Source organism: Pteronotus mesoamericanus, unplaced genomic scaffold, assembly GCF_021234165.1.
Source record: "Pteronotus mesoamericanus isolate MK-2021 breed Mesoamerican mustached bat unplaced genomic scaffold, CSHL_Meso_final scaffold_54, whole genome shotgun sequence".
NCBI classification, from domain to species: domain Eukaryota; kingdom Metazoa; phylum Chordata; class Mammalia; order Chiroptera; family Mormoopidae; genus Pteronotus; species Pteronotus mesoamericanus.
The window spans coordinates 72,237,140-72,257,487 of NW_026555321.1; the positions used below are offsets into that span (position 1 = coordinate 72,237,140).

The 20,348-nt window shown below is 37.2% G+C and overlaps 1 protein-coding gene and 1 pseudogene across 1 annotated transcript; both read left to right on the forward strand.

Annotated features, from left to right (window-relative positions):
• The first annotated feature begins 300 nt into the window (after nucleotides 1-300).
• On the forward strand, nucleotides 301-20,001 carry ELOC (elongin C). Its single transcript, XM_054595845.1, has 4 exons — nucleotides 301-406; nucleotides 10,846-10,899; nucleotides 12,715-12,858; nucleotides 19,056-20,001. The coding sequence occupies exons 2-4, from the start codon at nucleotides 10,896-10,898 to the stop codon at nucleotides 19,244-19,246; spliced, it is 339 nt and encodes a 112-aa protein (XP_054451820.1). The 5' UTR covers nucleotides 301-406; nucleotides 10,846-10,895; the 3' UTR covers nucleotides 19,247-20,001.
• Nucleotides 18,812-18,906, forward strand: LOC129061100 (uncharacterized; annotated as a pseudogene).
• Nucleotides 20,002-20,348: the final 347 nt, after the last annotated feature.

A 20,348-nucleotide genomic window follows, 5' to 3' on the forward strand; every position in this document is an offset into this window, starting at 1 on the left:
GTGCGGCCTCGGACCCCCGAGCCTCTCTCAGAGGGTGCTGTCCCTGAGGAAATTGGATCAAGGTCGGCGCTACATACTGGGAATCAGAAGACCTCGTATCACATTGGTTGAGATTTGCCGGTGATCGCTCCCCCCCACACACACTGGCCTGGGGTACTGTAGCACAGAGAAAAGGCGGCGCTCTACACTTCCTGTGGACGGAAGTGGGCGACACTCTCAATGCGTCTCCGCTTTACGAGATAACTAATCTCCCGCGTGTGGTGGAAAGCGTCCGTGACCCGACGGAAGTAATTCCTCCAGCTGCCCCGGAACCCACGGCGGCAGGCTTCTGGGGGTGGGGGGCGGCCCTGGAGTGGGGGCTGTGGTGGTGTGCGTGGACCTGGTGCGTTGGCTGCGGTGTTAACGAGTGAGTCTCGGGCTTAGGTGGGAACGGAGCTCTGAGTCCGCATGGAGGACAGCGGGGGCTTGTACTGGGCGCGCTCTCTGCCCCCACTGCCCACCTCTTCCCATTTGGGCGGGGAAGGAACGGAAGCTTCCAACCTCCCCGGGCCTCCTCTGCCTCTGGTTTGGGGGAGGGGAGAAGAGGACAGCCGGACCTTTCCCGGCGCCGTTCGGTGGGCTAGGAAAAGGGTGGAAGGAGGGGCGGGGAGACTGAGCCATCTCTGGACTGAGCACGAGGAGGGTGGAGTTAGGACATGGCAGCCCTGTCGCTTTTTATTTTTGTTTTCCCTGTATGCACTGAGATTCGTCCTTTTCTTAGAGGCAGTCCCCAGTCATAGCAGAGGGCCCTCCCTCTTTCCATCTGCGGGACCCCGAGAAGTTTACCTTCTGGGCAACTTACTAGGCGATCTCTGGCTGACTTGGTTTGAGGCTGTCGCGCATCTACTTCCTAGCCTTATCTGAAAGGAGGTATCTAATGCCAAATACAGTGGCCCCTTTCTCTTATGAAACTAAAACCTCTTTAGTAACCTTTAGAGTTTTAAAACCTCATTTTCAGAGTGCCATATTTGCTTTTCGATCCCCCAGTAGTTGTTTTCTCTTTAGTGGACTAAACCGATAAATCTTTAACTTCGTTTATACTACAGTTAGCACGCGGATTCATTCATTCTGGAAATACAATGGCAGGAAAACTACTGTGGTCCCAGTCATCATAGATGTTATTGTTTATTGCCAGTGATTTGGGCTTCAAACGTAATTTTTAAATGACTATCCTTTTTTCCTTATGTTTGTGACTTACTATCTTCCACTCCAAAAAATAGTATATAAGTATATATAAATTTATTGAAAGTTAAGGATGCCAATTTCATTAGCTTATCGTAAGTTTGTAATAAATGAGTAATTTGTAGTCAGAAGATACGCAGGCTTATATATCAAGTTCTAAAGTAATATTAGTTTATGTCTTATGCTCTTTGGAGTTTTCTGGTAGATTTTTCAGTACTAGAAAATAATCTGGAACATCTTTGCAGTTACACTAATATGTGTTAATGCATTTTAGCTAACCTGTGCTAAACTTTTACACTTCCTAAGATTTAACAAAGCCCATCGAGTGATGCCTGAAATTTCGAGCCTTGGTTATTAAAAAAAACAATGGTCCTGTTTATTCAAGAAATATTTATTGAGCATCCATTATATGCCAGGCACTATACTAGGCCTGCCCTCCTGGAGCTTGAAGAAAGAGGATATACAGTAAGTAAGCAAATACAGTTTCAGGTGATGAATGCAAAGAAAATAAAGCAAAATGAGAGATTATGTCAAAGTGAGTAGGGTGGAGTTGGCTAATTTTGATTGGGATGTGAACAGAGATCTACCTCTCTGAGGACTTGGTATTTTGCCTGGAGACCTAAATGATGAGGAAGATGTGCAGGAAGAAATTTAAGATAAGGGTAACTGGATGTGCAACCTTATGGGAGGAATGAACTTGACCTATTATAATTCTAAGGACCCCAGTGTGGCTGGTGCATAGTGAAGGAAGAGTGATGGAAGATGAATTCAGGGTGATTAACAAGATCTAAGTAAGAAGGACTTTGATACTTATTTTTCTGTCTGTAATGATGAGCATTAGAGGATTTTGAGCATGGGAGCGACCACTGATTTATGCTTTTGATGACTCGTTGGGGTGGAGAATAGACTAAGTTGGAGGAAAGTGGGGAAACCAGCTCCTAAGGAGGCTCAGTTATAGTCCAGTTGAGAAATGATGGCGCAAACTAGGTGTGGAGTTGTAAGTTAGCGAGAAATGGTTTGATTTAGATTGTAATTTTAAGATTGAGTTAAATGGGTCTAACTTTCATGCCAAGGACCACAACAAACAAACAACAAATAACTTTTTTTGAGAAATCTGTTGTTTGCCCAAGTACCCGGGTGAACCAAAATGAGGAAGGCTGGCAAGGGTGCACTGGTTTCTGAGGAATAAATCAGGAACTCTTTAAAGGATGTACTGAGTTTGATAACTAGCATGCAGCTGAGAGTATGTGCCGTAGCCAAGTTGGATTTGCACTACTATTTCTTAGGGGATATGTCTGGCTAAAGAGATAACCTGGGAGTCAAATTTTATAAATGATATTTAAATCTATGGACTGACGAGGACATCAAGTAGAGAGTGTTAATGGAGAAGAAGGAGGTGACTGGCAGCACTCTGGTCAGAAGAGCAAACAGTGATGGAAGCAGAAAAGTGTAATACTAAGGGCAGGAAATGCTTCAGGAAGATGGCAGTAAGACTATGTAAAACCCTGCTCCCTCCAAATAAGAAGAGGATTTAAAATTGATCATGTGACCAAGTAAAGTAGTTGAAATTAGATAAGAGCCCTTTGGATGAATTAGTGGACCAAAAGTGATCAGAGTGGGTTAAGGAGAACTTAATGATAGTAATGTTACAACATTTTTATGTGTTCATGGGGATAACAGCAATAAAGTCTTTGGAAAGATGTCCTTATGTGGAAACGTTGGCCTTGTGTTGAAGGATGGTTTCTACTTCAGTTTGGAAACAAGAGGGTAGACAGAGTATATAGTATTTACAAGGTGGGGAGACCCAAAAAAACAACTATCTTCTAGAGAGTGGGCCCCTTGAAGTACAGGCTTCCCCTACTAGGTGAATGTTCTAGGAACCCATCTGAACCAGTGTACTAGCTGCCATTGTTGCGAGAGGCTGTGTTCAGCTCTTCTTTTTCTTCTTCTTCTTCTTTTGAAGACTCTTTCAACGTTATTTGCCCGTTTCACTATGGGTAATTTATGAGCACACCTGCCCACACCACTCAGTGTTCAGCAGTTTTTGCCCCAAAATGGCATGACCCCGTGCCCTACCTTCCCTATTCACCAAATCTCGCCCCAAGCAACTTTTTTTGTTTCCCTGATGAAAAAAATTCCTCAAAGGGAAATGGTTTTGCCACTGTGGAAGTGGTGAAACAAAAAATGGCAGAAGCTCTAAAATGCATCAAAATCCAAAGTTCAATAACTTTCGAGCAGTAGGAAAAAGTCTCGATAGGTGTATTGTATCAAATGGAGAGTACTTTGAAAGTGATTGAAGTTGAAACTTGTAAGAATAAATGCACAATTTTTTATAAATTATAAATAAATTCAGGAGAGTTTGGGTCCCCTCTCCACATGCAAGTAGGATGAAAGGGGAAAGATAAGGCAATTGAAGTGATTGTTTCTGTTTCCTTGATGAAACAAGTGTTCAGGGCAAGGAGGAGAGGGGCGTAGGAGGTTTTGAGGAAGCTATAAATTTTCTCGAAGTAGAAAAGCCAATTTGCTAGGAGGATCCAAGTGCTTATTTAAAGGATATGTACATGAATTTAAAGTTAAGATCAGCCAATGGTTGTGTCTTTTCTCCAGCCAATTCAGTCCTTTGGTTGAGGCCTGAGCTAGGCAGAGAATTGGGTTTGGCAGGGTTGGGATTTGGGTGGGTGGGTATATCAGAGGTCAAGGAGTTAGGGATGTAAGGACAGTGAGACATGAGTGCCAATCCCGATGAACTCTTAACAGCAGGATGAACAAATAAATAAAAGAAAACATATAATTATCTTCTATTCCAAAAAATGTAGTATATATAAATAAATTTCAAATGGAGATGCCAGTTTCATTACCTTATGATAATTTTGTAATATAATTAGGCAGTAGTTTGTTATCAGAAGTTATAATCAGCCTTATGTATCAAGTTCTAAAGTAATATTAGTTTATGCTCTATAAAAAGCTTGTTTTAGGGGGTTTTGGTAGATTTTTTAATACTAGAAAATCTGGAAAATCTTTGCAGTTACACTCATAGGTCTTAATCCATTTTAGCTAACTATACCATTTTTATATTTATTTTTGGCCCAACATTCTAAAGGTTTTTTTTAAGTTACTTTATAATATAAGAATCTGTACTTATGTATATAGTATATAGAGGGACTTTTTTTTTTTTCTTTTTTTTGGGCGGGGCCCAAACGAAGTTTGGAGATCATTATCTAAGGGAGATTATATAGTTTACAGGGGTGAGAAAAACTCAGTGGGAACACAGCACTGGGAACTAGAAAGTTCTGTGCTGTGTGGGAGCAGCTCTGTTTAATAAAGACTGGAAATTGTGAGTTCCAGGCATTTGTTGTAGGAGGAGAATAAATTTCTGATGGGTTCAGTCACCAAATGGTAGAGTTAGGAGGACCTTAAGACACGATTTAGCGCCCCCCCCTTTTTTTAATTAATTTAAGAGGTGAAGAAACAAGTCTTGTCACATAACCTATTTGGGTCTCAAGATGGAATATAAAAATAACTGAGTTCTAGGAAATAAGAAATTCTAGAAATCAGGTACAGGAATATGCGTTTTATATACTTACATTATAACTAACAATTTATGGTAGTGGGTGAAGAATTGTGAGACTGATGTTTTCATTATATTTCATAATGTGTCTATGCCTTGGGAGTCTTTACAATAAAACTGCTTTTAAGAATTAGAATTCAGCCCTGGCTGGTGTGGCTCAGTGGATTGAGCACAGGCCCGCAAACCAGTCACATTTTGATTCCCAGTCAGGACCCACGTCTAGGTTGCCAGCCAGGTCCCCAATAAGGGGTGCACAAGAGGCAACCACACATTGATGTCTCTCTCCCTCTTTCTCCCTCCCTTCCCCTCTGTCTAAAAATAAAGTACTTTAAAAAAAGAATTAGACTTCATATTGACTTAATTCTGTTGTGAAAGATGGTATACTGTCCCCTTCCTTAGTCACTCCCTTCCCTCAATATAACCCATAATATTTCAGTAAAATTAGATGTTTCTTAAAACAGTTTTTATTGTGGTTATCTGAAAGTTCCCGTTGTTAAAGGCCATCATTGAGGAAAAACATGAAAAGAATCAATCTTGGTGAAAAGCGTGGAGCCACTTTATAACTATTTTGTTGGAAAGCTGAGGAAAGTACTGTGTCTGTGGCAGGTACATTATTGTATGAGTTTTACTCTGTTAACATTACCACATAATTATCATTTTTGTGCTAGATATGTGCGTCATAAAGAGAGAGAACCTTCCTGCCTTGGAAAACTTACAACTATTGGTAATTGGTGACAAATAGATCTAAAAAGACATACTTATAAGGCAGCTGTGAAGCATTGTATTTAATAATGAAGAAAACTATGAATTCCACAGTGAAGGAAAAGATGAGAAAGGGTACTGTTTGCAAAGAGTATTAATATTAAGACTGTCTACCTAAGAGTTAAATGTAGGAGCATTGTTACAAGTTGAATGGCCAGAATGAGAACTTTTAAACTCATCCTCAGAGACAGGAACTCTGTGACACTATAAGCACATTCTGGGCAGGATATTTTGATGTCTTTTTAAAGATTGGAATTGTGTCCTAACTTCTGTCAATTTCTTTTATATGGCCAAAGCCTCTTCAAATAGCCTGAACATTAGTTAATACTTGGTTAATATAATTTACTTTGTTTTCCAAATTGATCATATTACATATAGTTAATAATCATCAGGCTGACCATGGGTTCCCTTCATATGCTGCTTAGTTCTACATGCTTATTTGTTGCCTTTTAAAAATTAGCTTTAAATCATAGTTTTCTAGTTATTTATACTTTTGAACATGTGTTTTTATGCATTTATTTATCTGCAGGAAACATGATTAATAGTCAAGAAAGTCACTTATTTTACCTAATGACATAAAACTACCTGTCATTCTAAACTGCTTTTTAAAAAATGAAATTTTTCCTGGCAACTGCCAGATGGGAGGGGGTTGGGGAGTGTGCAAAAAAAGTGAAGGGATTAAGAAGTACAAATTGGTTGTTACAGAGTAGTAATAGGGATCTAAAATGCAGCATAGGGAATATAGTCAATAATAGTCTAGTAACTATGTATGGTGTCAAATGGATGCAAAATTTATCAGGATGATCACTTAATAAGTTATGTAATGTCTAATCTCTGGGCTGTACATCTGAAACTAATATTATGTATGTCAACTGTAATTGAAAATAAAAATGATTAAAAAAAACCCAGTTTATCTTGGCACGGGGATGTAAAGTACAGCATAGGGAATATAGTTAAAAATATTGTAATAACTCTGTATGGTGCCAGGTGGGTACTGGAAATATTGGGGGTGGGGAAAGGACTTTGCAAAGTGTATGATTGACTAACCACTATGCTGTACAACTGAAACTTTTACAGAATAATATAAAATGTAAACTGTAATTGAAAATAAAATAAAAAAAAAAAGAAGAGTTAGTCCTGGCCAGTGTAGCTCAGTTGATTGAGTGTTGTCCTGTGAACTGAAAGGCCAGGCTCAATTCCCAGTCAGGGCACATGCCTGGGTTGAGGTTTCTGTGCCATCCAGGTCAGGGTACATACAAGAGTCAACCAATAAATGTTTCTCTCCCTCTCTCCCTCCCTTCCCCAGTCATTAAGTATGTCCTCAAGTGAGGTTAAAAATAAAATAATTTTTAAATTATATTTTATTGATTATACTATTACAGTTGTCCCAGTTTTTCTCCCTTTGCCCTCCTCTGCCCAGTACCCCCCATTCCCTCCAGCATTCCCCTCCTTAAGGTCACATCCATGGGTCATTCATATAAGCTCTTTGGCTACTCCATTTCCTATATGGTTCTTAACATAGCCCTGTCTATTCTGTACCTACCAATTTGTACTTCTTACTTAATCCCTTGTGTTCGATTCTTGGTCACGACACAGAGGTGGGTTGTGGTTTTGGTCCCTGGTCGGGGCACTCGAGCAGCACCAGAACAGGTGCAGTAACATCTGCCTCCATCCCACCATTTTAACAGTGAATTTCTTTGACTCCATAGCTTAATGATTCTGAAGTAATTATAGACCGTGACTAGGGCTCGTACCCCCACCTAGGTGTGTGCTCTGGCTGGGAACCCAACCCACGACCCTTTGGTCTACAGCAGAAATATAAAATAAAAATTTATTTTGGTATTTCCATGTCAGAGCAAATAGAGACAACTTTTTCTTTTTTCACTGCCCCATAATATAAGTACAGATATACTGTTTTTTATTTAGCTCCTTCCTTAATTGGTGAACCTTTTAAGGTATTTGCAGTTTTTCACTTGTACACATATTATAGTGAAGAAACTGCTTGACTTTGCACACGATGCTAGGGTTTCTCTGAAGTAGATACCAAGAAGAATTGGTATCCCCCTGATGATTCTGCAGCCGTCTTCCACAACTGCTTAGCCTTTTATTTGGTATCATCCATTTCCCCTCCCCTACAACACTGATTCTTAGCAGATTTTATATTTGTTTGCATTTCACTGACTACCTTTGAGACTGAGCTGTTGTTTTTTGTTTTGTTTTTTTTACAGGTTCTATGAGCCATTTGTATTTTTTTATCTGCTTTTCTAGAGTGATGTTTTTACATTTGCTTCTTTAACCTGCAATGTATTCGTGAGTGGCATCAGATATTTAACCTTTTTTTCCAAGTAAATATGCAATGTAAAAATATATATACAAAGAATAGATTTATTTGCAGCTGTTACTATGATCCTACTTAAATAGCCACACAAATTAACTAAAAAACTATTAGAACTTAAGAGAGTTGTGCAGAGATGAAGTAAACTTACTGAATTTTAAAAGCTTTTCTCTCACATGCCAGCAATAGCCTTTCAGAAAGTAAAATAGGAAAACAGATCCCATTTATAATAAAAACAATATCCAAAAGTAGACCTAACAAATGTATAACAAAAAGGGAATTGCCTGATCATTTAGCAAAACGTGTATAAGGCTATTGTAATTAAAACAATGGGGATATTTGTTAGGTATGAACAGGTTGATGGAACAGAATATAGTCTAGAAATCCATGTCGCAATATAATATATGAAAATTTCAAATCAGAAATAGGATGGGCTGTTCAAAGACCTTTTCAGTGTTCAATGATACTAGATTCAAAACTGATTTCAGTGTAGGCCCTAGGCTCACCTAGGATTTCTGTTAGTTTCCAAAATAAATCTAAAAACTATAAAAGACTAATGTTTATATATAATACTTTAAGGGCACAGTGACTTTCAGTCAGGCCTTTTTTTACACCATGTCTTCTACCTAGACCTGCTCTCAGCCCAAGCTACTCGACCAGTTGCTTTTACCTGCCTAATTCACATTTCCAGAACTAAGCTCATTTATGGAATAGATGCTCAAATGCTGAAACAGATTTTTGCCACTGCAAACTTAGATTTCTATAGGTAATTTGTGGGTTATGTCCAAATTTAATCATATTTTAAATATTTTTAACTTCTACCAAGGAATTAGTATTTGCTCGTAATTCTTGCTGTTGATCTACTCTTTCTTTGTTGGTGATGGGGAATTTCCCCCTCCCTCCCTTAACCCTTGTATAAGTGGTGGAATTGATTTACAATATTAAGAAATCTGTGGAGAAACTGTTGCTACCCAAAGGGCTTCTATGATGTGGCTTTGCATAGTTGCCTAGCTACTGATAATTAAGTAAACATTCTAGATATTTTGCTCTGAAAATTTTTTGGACAGAAAATTGGTACTTGAAATTCTTGTTATGGCTCTTCTAGCATCTTGTCCTTTTTTTGTTCTGTTTTTTGTTTTAGAAAAGTGATTACAAAGCAACATGAGCAGAAGAAAATAATTTCTGATAATTTTTTTAAAGATTTTATTTATTTTTAGAGAGAGAGGAAGGGAGAGAGGGAGAAAGTGAGAGAAATATCAGAGTGTGGTTGCCTCTTGTGTGCCCCCTACTGGGGACCTGGCCCACAACCCAGGCATGTGCCCTGGCTGGTAATCAAACTGGAGACCCTTTGGTTCGCAGGCCGGCACTCAATCCACTGAGCCATATCAGCCAGAGCAATTACTGATGAATTTTTAATTGCCTACCATTATTATCATAAAAATAACATAGTACTATTTTTAAATTTTAGAGAATGATCTAAGGAAATATATCAGCAGTTCTCAGCGGTAGTAGATAAAAAGTTTCGATTGGAGGCAGAATTTTTTAACCTGCCATGGTTATAAAATTTCCACACAGGGCAGTGTGGAAATGGAATGGGGATGTCGGCTATAAAACCTACCTACCTAGGTTTAAAATCTCAAGCTGCCACTTAAGCTGTAGAAGCCTTGAACAAGTAGCAGCCTCTGCGTGTTTCCTCCTCTTTAAAATGGGAACAGCCCTGGCTGGTGTTGCTCAGTGGATTAAGCACTGTGCCTGCTGCCTATGAAAGGGTCACTGGTTTGATTCTTGGTCAGAGCACATGCCTGGGTTGTAAGCCAGGTCCCAGGTTGGGGTGTGCAAAAGGCAACCAACTGATGTTTCTGTTAAGCACACTAATGATTTTCTCCCCCTCTTTCTACCTCCTTTCCCTGCTCTAAAAATAAGTAAATAAAATGTAAAATGGCAACAATAATTCCCTTGTGAAAGTGTCATTTTAAAATAAGATATTGTATATAAGGCATTTAATGCAATGCTTACCACTTAAAAAACCCTCAAATTGTCGGTAAAAATGCTACATTGCCACTGCTGCCCTAACCCCACATTAGAAATGATACTTTAAATATCTCCCTTCATGCTTAATGGATGTTCTACACCAATAGGTTTGATTTCCGTTCCCATTCCATCACTACCTGGAACAAGTCATTCATCCTTTCTGTGGTGTTACCATTTTTTAAGATGAAGGATGATGTAGGTTATCTCCAAGTTCCTTTCTTGCTCTAAAATATGGTTCATTTTATTGACCCTTCCCTTAAGGCTAGAATTTAAATACTGGTTAGGAATTTCTTAGCGAAAAGGATAATGAAGATATGCTGTTTCCTCATAATGGCATAAAAATAATATTGGTATTAATAAAATCCTACTTTGAAAAAATGCTGTTAAAATACAAATTACTGGAAACGAGCCCTTTTCATTTAGCAGTCACCTTATTTTGTAAAATTTAATATTTCTCAAAAAATTATAAATTTTTACCACTTTACTGTTAAATTTCAGAACTTTGGTAGTTTGTAGAAAGGATGAAACAGTAAAATGTATTATAGATGTGCATTTACGTAAGAAGAGGGCAAGCTTTTTGTTTTTCTTTCTCATGAAAGCTACTTCATGTCGTTGGATTATCAAGTTGTCATTCATTCAGCAAATACTTGTTCTAGTGTCTATCAGTATCAAATTGATACAGTATATATATGAAAAAGATTAAGGCCAAGCATCTCTTCAGGTACAGTTTAAGTCCTAAGAAAAAGCATCCATTTTTAAACTGTTGTCAGAATAGTTGCCTTAAAGGAAAAAAGAGAGAGAGAGAGAGAGAGAGAGAGAGAGAGAGAGAGAGAGAGACCTTAAACTTGTAACACCAAGGACATATTAATAATGGGTGAAAACACGTTATTTCGGTTTTAGTCTTAATATAGCATTGTTATATTTTCAGGAAACTGCTAACCTTCCTGTGGAAGTGAAGTAGAATTTCATAAGAACATAATGGGTAAGTTTCATAAGAAAATAATGGGGTAAGTATTTCAACTAGGAGAAGCTGGTTTTTCTTCTCAAAGGGTAGGCCTTCAGTATGTGTGAATGCAAGTTAGAAAATGGTCAGAGTAGACTGAAAGTTGTCAAAATCAGCAGCTTATGTTTACTGTATATTCTTGAAGACAGGTCAGTAATATGTTGTACCAAATAAAATGTGTGATCAGTAGTGAATAAATTGTACCTTAAGCTGTAAGAAACTTTCCCAACAGACATATAAAATCGTTTACCTTTCAAAAAATACTAAAAGTATAAATTTAAATAATTGATCATTATTTCAATTACTTTTATTTTTCTCAGAATTTGGCAAAAATTGCTAAGAACCTATATGTTTGGGTAGTCTTTAACTTAGAAGTTACTTGCATTTTCACGAGTTTCCCAGCTTTTATGAAAAGTTGCAAGAATAATACACTACAGAACCTTTACCAATTGTTACTGTTTTGCCACATTTGCTTTCCCTCTGTGTGTGGTTATATATACGCATATATTCATATACATGTGTATCTACACACACAAACATTAAAAAATGCTTTTCTCATTTAAGATTTTGTTGTACATGCCTAAACATGTCAACATGTATTCAGTTCATATTCAGAGTTTTTCAGTTGTTTCAAAAGTCTTCTTTTACAACAGGTTTATTATTTTAAATCCAGGACCTAATCAGGGATCACTTACTGCATTAATTTTGTCTGTCTCCCTTAAACAAGTCCCTATGTGGGGGTAAGGGGTGGTGAGTGAGGTCTTCTATGGCATTTTTAAATTTAGATTTGTCTCAGTGTTTTCTCCTATTAGATTGAGATTAAACATTTTGGGCAGCAGTAGCACGTAAGTGGTTTTGATATTTATTAATCTTAATTTTGGGAATTTCTGAATTCTATGAAGAAATAAATGAGTAAATAGATGTTTAGTAGCTGAGCATTACTTCAGCTCCATCCTTTCTGCGTCTCTCTAGGGCTACCTAAATTTTTAGAATAAGCCATAGGAAACTTTCCTTCAAATATTGGTAACCATAAATATTAAAATTCTTTCTGTACAATATTGTAAAAGTTATATGTGTGAGAAAGATCTTAAAGGAATATACAAAAATATATACTCCCCCAGAAAGTTAAATTGAGCTAGCTGAAGCCAGCATGGTAGCAACGGGTATGCTGGTAGCAGCTGACATGTAGACAGTCTTATCTCCTCACCTCTGCTTTCATTTTTTAAAGACTGATATTCGTCTGTATTCATTACTTTCATTTGTGCAATAATTTAAAATGAGCAATAAAATATTTTGGTAGTCATCTTTGCGGATAGTCATTTTTGTGGGTTGCCAGCAAGAGTAAATTGCTGAGTAAAAGAAGCCCTAACATTTCTAATTTGGGCTTGTCAGAAGTTGACCTTACGTGGTATATAAACATTCATTCATAAACACGCTCTGCATCCTATTTGTACAATGAGTATTCAGGTGATAGAATTAAAGTTTTATTATTTGAATATTTTGTTTTAGTCTTCAAATTTGAATCTGCTGCTGTGGTCACAAAAATATTGTTAATAATACTTCCTCGAAAAATACTGGTGAATTTTCATCCAAAGTAACATCCTTGAATGAAAACTTTATTCTGACATTGGAAAATGTTGTAGAGAATAAAAAACAAGAAGTCTAGAAACTTTAAAATCTTGGTTGCACTTACCCTCCAGAAACCTTTCTGGTGTGAGTTCTTCAAACCTTGGTAAACCTGTTTATTGTTAATAAATATTGTGATTCAAAAATCATTTTACTACTTTACTTTAGATGGAGAAGAGAAAACTTATGGTGGCTGTGAAGGCCCTGATGCCATGTATGTCAAATTGATATCTTCAGATGGTCACGAATTTATTGTAAAGAGAGAACATGCATTAACTTCAGGAACAATAAAAGCCATGTTGAGTGGCCCAGGTAGGAAGATTTCTTTATTTTCTCTTCATTTATCTTCACTTTCAGTGTTTGATGAATGTATTTTTAAGTTGAATTAAGTGACTCATAACATTTAAAAGAGACAGTAACTATTTGAACATTGCATGATTATGTTGCATTGAAAAAAGTTGGTTTCTGCCATATCCTATTTATAGCTATTTACCCTAGTTTCAATAAAACCAAATCGGCTAATTTGTAATAAGAAGGATCATTTCCCTAGGTTAGTTTCCAAGGTCAGTTTCTTCAACACAGGACTCTGTTGATTTTTGCTCCTACTTCTAAAGTTTATCTGTGGAAGTTACCACCTGGCAAATATCTATTCTTAACATTTTCTTTGAGTTAATTTTTTTACCTCAAGAAAAAAATTTTCTGATGATTGGAATTTCTGGAACATATGGTAATTTCTCTGGAGGAAATGCCAAACTTTGCACAGTGGCTGGACCATTTTACATTCCTACCAGCAATGTATGAGGGTTCCTCATATGGTTTTCTCCACATCCTTATTTGTAGTTGTTTTATTCCAGCCATGTTAATGGATATGAAGTGATATCTCATTGCAGTTTTGCTTAGCATTTCCCTAATAACTGATGATGTTGAATGTCTCTTCATGTGCTTGCTGGTTATTTGTGTATCCTCTGGAGAAATGTCTTTCCAAGTCTGCTTTTTAATGGGATTGTCTTTTTTGTTGTTGAGTTGTAAGAGTTCTTTGTAAATTCTGGACACTAGATTCTTATCAGATACATGATATGCTAATATTTTCTCCCATTCTGTGGGTTGTCTCTTAATAGTGTGTTTTGATAAGTGAAAGTTTTCTATGTTGATAAAGCCTAGTATATCTTTTATCCCTTTTGGTGTTTGTGGGGTTTTTTTGGAGTCCTGTCTAAAAGTCTATTGCCAAATCCAGTGTCATGAATATTTACCCCTTTTTCTTCTTATGAGTTCCATGGTTTTAGCTCTTACAGTTAGGTCTTTGATTTTAAGTTAATTTTTGTAAGATGATTCTTTCACATGTTGACATACCAGTACCATATGTTGAAAAGACCATTCTTTACCCCATTGAATGGTCTTGTTGAAGTTTTGAAATTGAGAAGTGTGAGGCCTCCAACCCTTTTTTTTTTTTTTCCCCAAGATTGTTCTGGTTTTTCAGTGTCTCTTGCAAGTCCTTTTCCATATTTTTTACTATGGATATTTAAAAACACACATGGAATCAGAATAATATGCCTCCACAAACACGGTGTCAGTAGTTATCAACATTTTGCCAATCTTGTTTCATCTATTCTCAATTTTAAATAGTATTTCAAGCAAATCCCTGACATTGTTATTTCATTTACAAAATTTTGATAGTCCCCCTACACCCTTCCTTTTTTCCAGACCATCAGTTTTACACAGAAATAAGAGTATATAATGTCCACATCCTGATTAGACTTAATGTTTCATCTTGTAAACTCATAATTAGAACTCCAGAGACTTGATTAGTAGTAGCTGGTTCATTTTACTAGCAGTAATTCTTCATAGTTGGTATTATTGTATTCTATTGTTAACACATCTTTTAGCAATGTCAAGATTGATTGGTGGTTCCAGGATTATCAAGCTGATTCATCCAGGAACAGTTCTCCAGTTAGACTTTTATATAATGGTTTTAGCATTCATTGCAATTACCACTGAGATATCCTTGATTTGGGATTACAAAACAGTGATTTTCTACATACATAATTTCTCCTGCACTTATTAATTAGACTTTCACTTTGAAGGACTATTTGGTTATCCTGGATTAGATGCTTGCTTCCCCCCCGCCCTCCGATTTTTTTTTAACTGATTTCTTTTAATGGGAAATAGTACTTAGGGACCCCAATCTGGGTACTAGCAGGACTCCTTGCTCCTGGGTTGAATTGCTTTTAGACTTTTCTACTGGACAGAACTAGGATGTACTTTAGGGGCAAAGATTATGGACATCCCAAAAATTTTAATTAGAAAAGGATTTTTGCTTTTTGTAAGTTTGATATCCCTTAATTTAAAAATAAGAGCTTTAGTCGTCCTGTACATCAAAAGGTTGCAGATTCGGTTCCCAGTCAGGGCATATAATAGGTCGCAGATTTGATCCTGGGTAAGGGAGTGTATGGGAGACAGCTGATCAATGTTTCTCTCTCAGATCAGTGTCTCTCTCTCTCTCTCTCTCTCTCTCTCCCCCTCCCTCCCCCCCCTTCCCCGCTCACCCCCCAACCCTGTCTCTAAAATCAATAAAGAGCACATCCTCAGGTGAGGATTTAAAAATAAAAAATCAGAACTTAAGAGCTTTATCTTAAAGATCAAACTTTCAGCCCAAAACTGATGTTTGCATATGAAGGAATGAAGTCCTAATACATGCTACAATGTGGCTGCACCTTCAAAACATTATGCTAAGTGAAAGAAGCCATCCATAAAAGGCCACAAGTTTAAGATTCCATTTGTATGAAATACCCAGAACAGACAAACCCATAGAGATAGAAAGTAGATTGGTGTGATAGAAAGTACAGGTTGTGGGTAAGGAAATGGGGAGTAATTGCTAAGGGGTACAGAGTTTTATTTGGGGGTGATAAAATGTTTTAGCACAAGATAGATGGGATGGCCACACAACATTGTGAAATGTATATTGAATGTACATTTCGAAATGGTTAATTTTGTGTAATGTGAATTTCACCTCAAAAAAAAAAACAAAACCCTGATGTTTGTCCAGTCAAGATAGAAGTATAAACACACCTTGCCTTCATGCACAACTATAGCAAAATATATAACTAGATTACAAAACAAATATCACTCAGAATTGTAGGAAAATCAAGCTGTATTGAAGTCGGACAACCCAAGACTCAAAAAAACCACATACATCCAGATGGTAGGAAGAGCAGAGAGGTGGAGAGGTGCAGAGACAGGAACCAGCGGTCCCACATCCATGTATGGTGGATAAAAACCAGGAGGGACATCTCAAGAGCAAGTGAGCCCAGCCCCAGTCCAGAGCATGTAGCCCAGGGTTCTAACTCCAGGAAGATAAAGACCCCATAACTTCTCGCTGTAAAAACCAATGGGGCAGAAGAAACTGCAGGATTCTCAGGGTCCTCATAAAGGGCCCGAAACGGACTTGGGATCCATGTAGACCCGCCCCCTCAGGGATTCAGCACCAGGGCAACAGCTGGAAGGGCACCACTGGCGTAGAGGGAGAAAGTGAAGTGACTGGCAACAGAATGAGTGCCAGGAGAAAACTTCTTCCTGCGCAAAACTTCAGAGGCCAGACAGCAGCATTGTTCCCTCTCTAAGCCCTCTCCCACACAGAGCAACAGAGTGGTAACTCCAGTTGCCCACCCCAGTGATTACCTAAAGCTCTGCCCCATACAACTTAACAAGTTGCTTTTCTATAGTAGGCCGTGCTACAAACATAGGGAGGCTGCCAAAATGAGAAGACAAAGAAAGATAACCCAAACAAAACTCCAAGAGAAGGCCTAAATGAAATGGAAATAAGCAACCTATCAGATGCAGAGTTCAAAACACTAGTTATCAGGATGCTCCAGGAACTCATTGGGTACTGCAACAGTATAAAAAAGACCCAGGCAGAAATGAAGATTGCATTAAGTGAAATAAAGGAAAATCTACAGGGAACCAAGAGTGGAGGGGATGAAGCCAAGAATCAAATCAACAATCTGGAAGACAAGGACGAAAAAGAAGTATTCGATCTGAACAGCAGGAAGAAAAAAGAATTTTAAAAAATGAGGATAGGCTTAGAAATCTCTGGGACATCTTTAAATGTACCAGCCTCCAAATCATAGGGGTGCCAGAAGAAGAGGAAGAGCAGGAAATTGAAAACTTACTTGAAAAAACAATGAAAGAAAACTTCCTAATTTGGTAAAGGAAATAAACATACAAGTCCAGGAAGGACAGAAAGTCCCAAACAAGTTGGACCCAAAGAGCACCACACCAAGACACATTATAAATCAAATGCCAAAGTATATAGATAAAGAGAGAATCTTAAAAGCAGCAAGAGAAAAGCAGAGAGTTACCTCAAAGGAGTTCCCATAAGACTGTCAGCTGATTTCTCAAAAGATACTTTGCAGGCTAGAAGGGACTGGCTAGAAGTATTCAAAGTGTTGAAAAGCAAGGACCTGCAACCTAGATTACTTCATCCAGCAAAGCTGTCATTTAGAATGGAAGGACAGGTAAAGTGCTTCCCAGACAAAGTAAAATTAAAGGAGTTCATCATTACTAAGCCATTATTATATGAAACGCTAAAGGGACTTAACTAAGAAAAAGATCAAAACTAGGAGCATTAAAATTGCAATAAATTCACAACAGTCAGTAATTGAATCCAAATAATGAAGCAAACAATCAGAACAGGAACAGAATCATAGATACGGAGGTCATTGAGAGGGTTACCAGTTGGGAGGAGGGGAAAGGGGTAGAATGAGGGAAAAAGTGCAGGGATTAAGAAGCACAAATTGGTACAAAATAGACTGGGAGCCCTGGCTGGTGTGACTCAGTGGATTGAGTGCCAGCCTGCGAAGCAAAGGGTTGCCAGTTCGATTCCCATTCAGGGAAGATGCGTGGGTTGCTGACATATAAGAGGCAACCACACATGGATGTTTCTCTGCCTCTCCTTCTCCGTCCCTTCCCCTCTGTCTAAAAGTAAATATGTAAAATCTTAAAAAAAACAAAAACAAACAAACCCTTAGTTAAAAAAAAAACAATAGGGATCTTAGGAACTGTAGAGGAAATGGAGTAGCCAAAGAACTTACATTTATGACCCATGGACATGAACTAAGGGGGGTGGGGATGGATGCTGGAGGGAATGGGAATACCAGGCGGGGGGGGGGGAATTGGGAAAACTGTAATAGCATAATCAATAAAATACATTTTTTTTAAAAACCTACTGTTTGTTTAGTAAGTGCCTATTGGTAATATTTCATAATATGTTCAAGAAAGAAAATTTTCATTATTGGCAAATCAAAAATTACCTTATTGCTGTGAATTATTTGCTGAATACTGCTCTTCTTTCCCTCCCCAACCCACCCCACGCCACCCTCCAACTAATACACAGTCATTTGGAAAACTTTTAAAATACTACATTCTGAGAAAGTATATTTTTCTGTCTTTTATATTCAGGTCACAGTGCTAGTGCTGAACTGCTAAGAAAATACTTCATTTCTATAATAAAAGCTAAATGATAAAACCTTTATATAGCTAAAAAAATTTTGAGAGATCACAAAAAATTGTTTATGAAATGTTATTAAAGGGAAGTAGCTAATATGATCTCATTAACATGGTATTTTTAAAAACTAAAGGGGAAACAGTACATTTACTGCCGAACAGATTTTTAAAATAAATAGTATTTCACTTCTTACTTGTTTTTACATGGCAATTCAGAATAACACAGATCTCTTGATGGTCCATGAAGACTTTATTCCTACTCATACTTGAGTAATCCCACAATCAAGGTTCCCTAAGGAAAAGTTCCCTGAGTGTCTAAACTTCTGGGAGAGAATTAGAATTTTAAAATTCAGTCTTATTTGAATCTCAAATGCTATCTTAATAGAGATTTTTTTTTTGTATGTTTATACACAAAAATCAGAGTTAGATATTTTGCTGTATGTTATTTGGGTTAGTTTTTTTTTTCATGTTGTCATAGTTTGCCAGGGCTTCCAGAACAAAGTGCCATAGACTGGGTAATTTAAACAATAGAAATTTATTTTCTCTTGGCCTTGAAGGATAGAAATTCTAGATTACCGTGTCAGCAGGGTTGGTTTCTTCTGAGACTTTTCTCCTAGATGGCCATGTTCTCCCTGTGTCTTCACATTGCCTTCCCTCTGCTTGTGTCTGTGACCTAATCTGTTCTTATAAGGAGACAAGTCATCAAATTAGGGCCCACCCTAATAACCCTGTTTTGCCTTAATTTCCTCTTAAGACTCCCATCTCCATGCTCACTTTGGCAGTACATGTAATGAAATTGGAATGATAGCATGGCCCCTGTGCAAGGGGGACATACAGATTTGCAAAATATTCCATATTTAAAATGCCTCCTCAACAGGAAAAAAACAAAAGGAAATACTCTGTCCCCAAATAATCACATTCTGAAGTACTGGGGGGTTGGGACTTCAAGATGTAAATTATGGAAGAACACAATTCAGTCCATAACGAACGTACCTTTTTTTCTCTTATAGGTCAGTTTGCTGAGAATGAAACTAATGAAGTCAATTTTAGAGAGATCCCCTCACATGTGCTATCAAAAGTATGCATGTATTTTACTTACAAGGTTCGCTACACTAACAGCTCCACGGAGATTCCTGAATTCCCAATTGCACCTGAAATTGCACTGGAACTGCTGATGGCTGCGAACTTCCTAGATTGTTAAATAAAATAAATTATAATAAACTGTTAATTTTTTTCAGTATTTAATACCTGTAGTTCAGTTAGAATTTTTTCATATATAGCATGTTGCCTGTGTGCAGTTGAACTTTAAAGTCATCGCAAAGCAGATTATCGTCTCTTCTTTTGCATAGCAGAGTTGAAATTTGTTTGCTACATCAACAAATTAAGGACATTTTCACAAATTGAGAAATAAACAAATATGCCAGTTTGTAGGTAGTTTTGCCTTATCCTTTGGATGTGATTTTTAAAATTAGAGCAATGGTGATATAAAAAATGCTGAAATTTAGTCATAAATGAACATATTCTACAGGTAAATATTGGGGCTATGTATTTTTATGTTTTTAGTGTTTTTTTAAAACCTATTCTGACCTTATAGCTGTCATTAGCATTATTAGAATTATGCAAATAATTGCATTATAAACAAGTTTATAACTTAGCCAAACATTGATTTTTTATAACTGTCAAAGACATAAGAGTTGAAATTTCTTATGTGTCTTTTGATAAACTGCAGTATTGTTTAAGTGTATTTTGTCTTTTTGTTTATTGCCACAATTTAAGAACTTTATTTAAAAGCAATTTTGGAGGATTACTAGGTACGGCTTTTGGAGCAGTGACTTTTTGAAGTGTAGTCACATGATCAGTAAGTAAACTATATGACCTTGATTTTCATGCGTACTGTGCATTTTGGCCAATCCAAAGTACTGTACTTTCATTGACTATAAAGCTTCCTTTGCAATATTCATCCTTCTTACCTAGTCCCTTGTGATTATACTTCTGGTTATTTAAATGTTTGAAAAGACTATGAACATTACCCAGATCTTAAAAGCTAATCTTTTCTGAACTATTCCAGTCTTCCTACCAGCTGAAATGTTTTAAAATATGACAAACGTGGAGAGATATAGTGCAAATCTTACAATGCACTTTGATATAGTATATTAAGTTACATTTTATTAATTAAAATATGTCCCAATAAATATGCCTAACATATGCGGGTCTTCTACTGAAATCTAACTTATAAAGAGGTCATTCAGCTTTTATACTAAGCAGATAATATTCAAAAACTATGACAGCATCTCTGCTTAGGC